Source organism: Propithecus coquereli, unplaced genomic scaffold, assembly GCF_000956105.1.
Source record: "Propithecus coquereli isolate 6110/MARCELLA unplaced genomic scaffold, Pcoq_1.0 Scaffold141, whole genome shotgun sequence".
NCBI lineage: Eukaryota > Metazoa > Chordata > Mammalia > Primates > Indriidae > Propithecus > Propithecus coquereli.
The window spans coordinates 760306-762590 of NW_012138414.1; the positions used below are offsets into that span (position 1 = coordinate 760306).

At 47.0% G+C, this 2285-nt stretch overlaps 1 protein-coding gene across 1 annotated transcript in view; it reads right to left on the reverse strand.

The window, feature by feature from the left end:
• Positions 1–1385, reverse strand: part of EEF1E1 (eukaryotic translation elongation factor 1 epsilon 1) — a 39978-nt gene extending 38593 nt beyond the window's left edge. Inside the window, exon 1 of the mRNA XM_012639633.1 lies at positions 1231–1385. Within this exon, the coding sequence (XP_012495087.1) occupies positions 1231–1317 (87 nt within the window). The 5' untranslated portion in view covers positions 1318–1385. The remainder of the gene's footprint in view (positions 1–1230) is intronic.
• Positions 1386–2285: the final 900 nt, after the last annotated feature.

Here is a 2285-nt window from a genome sequence, read left to right on the forward strand (position 1 = left end):
AACTTATGTGTAAAAACTACAACACTACTACTTTCAAGACGAGGTTTTAACATGGGCCAAATGAAGAACAGAAAAAATTAAAGACAAAAACCAAACCTTGGTTGGGCGCAGTGGCTCACGCCTGTAATCGTATCACTCTGGGAGGCTGAGAAGGGAGGATCGCTTGGGGTAAGGAGTTGGAGACCCCGCCTCTACTAAAAACAGAAATTAGCGGGGCATGGTGGCGCACGCCTGTAGTCCCAGCTACTTGGGAGGCCGAGGCAGGAGAATCGCTTGAGCCCAGGAGTTTGAGGTTGCTGTGAGCTAGGCTGATGCCAGGGCACTCTAGCTCAGGTGACAGAGCAAGACTCTGTCTCAAAAAAACCAAAACAAACAAAAAAAGTCATCTGGAAAAAAATCTCAAAGGGGCAAAAAAAGTATATATCCAAAGTAGTCTTCCTACAACTATTTTCTTCCTCTAATACATTCTCTCCATTGCAAACAACGATCCTTGTCAAACAAATATTTTTTAATGCCCTGGGAAATCTGAGTCCTTATACCTCACCAATCAATCTCATACCGTGTAACTTTCCCTCATTCTCTGAGCGTCGCTCACTTAACTTGATATCCCAAGGCCTCACAAAAACCTTCCCTGAGTCCCACAGATTGCGTCAAGACCACTTAAGTGTTCTCTCGGCCATCTACGCTCTGACGTGGCACTCTGCACTACTATAATTTAAATAGCTGCAACGTTTGTCCACTCAGCCAAAAAGCAAGCTTCCTGAGGGGAGGCAGGGTGCTCACCTTAACCACCACTGTTTTGTATTACCTAGGCCTAGCACAGTGTTACCTGGCACCCCATTAACTCTCAGAGTCGCTTCGCAATAACTGAATGAAAGGTGCAAATATTGTAAGTACAGTCACTGAACGCAAATGCGGGGCCTCCAGGACAGTCTATTTAAGAGCTCTTCGAGGGCCCTCCGGCAACTGGTTTTCCCATAATGGGATGATGACAATTTCCCAGCAGCTAAAGTTCACGCCGAGCCCGACCTGAGCAGATGCCTCCTCCTCCCCCCAGGAGCTAGGGCTGCAGGGGCCGAGGCCCAGAGGCGCCAGGTGGCTCCGCGGCGCAGACACGTGGAGAGCTGGGAAGCCGCATCCTCACTCCGCCCTCCGCGGCCGGCCTGCAGGCCCGGGTCCTGCCTGGGCTCAGCAGGCCCCGCTCCCCTCCGTGTTGCTCCAACTTCTCACCTGGCGGTCACCGTGAGCACTATATTTATTCCCTTTACTCAGCCCCAGCGATTTTTCCAGCAGCGTTAACTCCGCAGCCGCCGCCATCTTCCGGCTGTAGCTCCTGGCCGGGGCAGGACCGGGGCAGCAAGGACCTCGTGCATTGGCGGGCAGGGAAGTCCCACCCCCGCAAGCGTCACCGGCGATTGGCTGAACGGAGGGGGCGAGGAAGCCGCTCCTGCGAGCAGGAGGCGGGGCCATAGGAAGGGGCGGGGCCGAGGGCGGGGTGTGGGACAGGTCCAGAGGTGACGCAAATTGCGGCTCTTGAGCCCTAGGGTACTTAGTGGTAGAGCCAGGCTTCGGCGATGCGGTAGACTGGGTCTCTAAACCGCACGCAAGCTGTTTGTTACCTGGCTGCCAGAGTTAACTCATTTAGTCATTTGGCAGGCTAAGAGAATTTATATAGAAGTGGAGCTGAAATTTACTTTAGTTTGGCTCAGGAATTTGTTAATTTGAACAATCAAATTGAATAGCAAGGAGTTCACAATCAATGAATAGTTTCTAATATACAGCGTAATTCATGAAGATTTTAATTGTTTTGTAATGGTGAATTGGAAAAACTAATTTTTCCACTGTCAATCTACAGCTCAATACTAGCAGTAGAACTATAAACTTAAAGATTATTCATACAACACTGGGTATGTTAGGTATTGGTTAAATAATGATAGCCCAAGAAAATCAGCCAGTAATGGTATTAACGATCTTTATTTGCAATATTAGAAAGATAGTGATATAATTTATGTAGCTTCTGGTATGTAAATAAACGATGCATGTAACTCCCCTCACCCACCAAGTTGCTATATTCTTGTATCTTCCAAATAGAAAATTAGTCTATATGTTGAGGCCTTGAATATTTCCAAAAGATTTCTGAAAATAAATATTTTTGACATTGAAGAATGAATAAACAAAGTATGTATTTGAGAGAAATAGAAAAGAAACACTACAAGATAATTCATCATGGAATCAGAAATACAGAAATTTAGTAGGGAATGTTGCTACTATATTACACCTTTCCT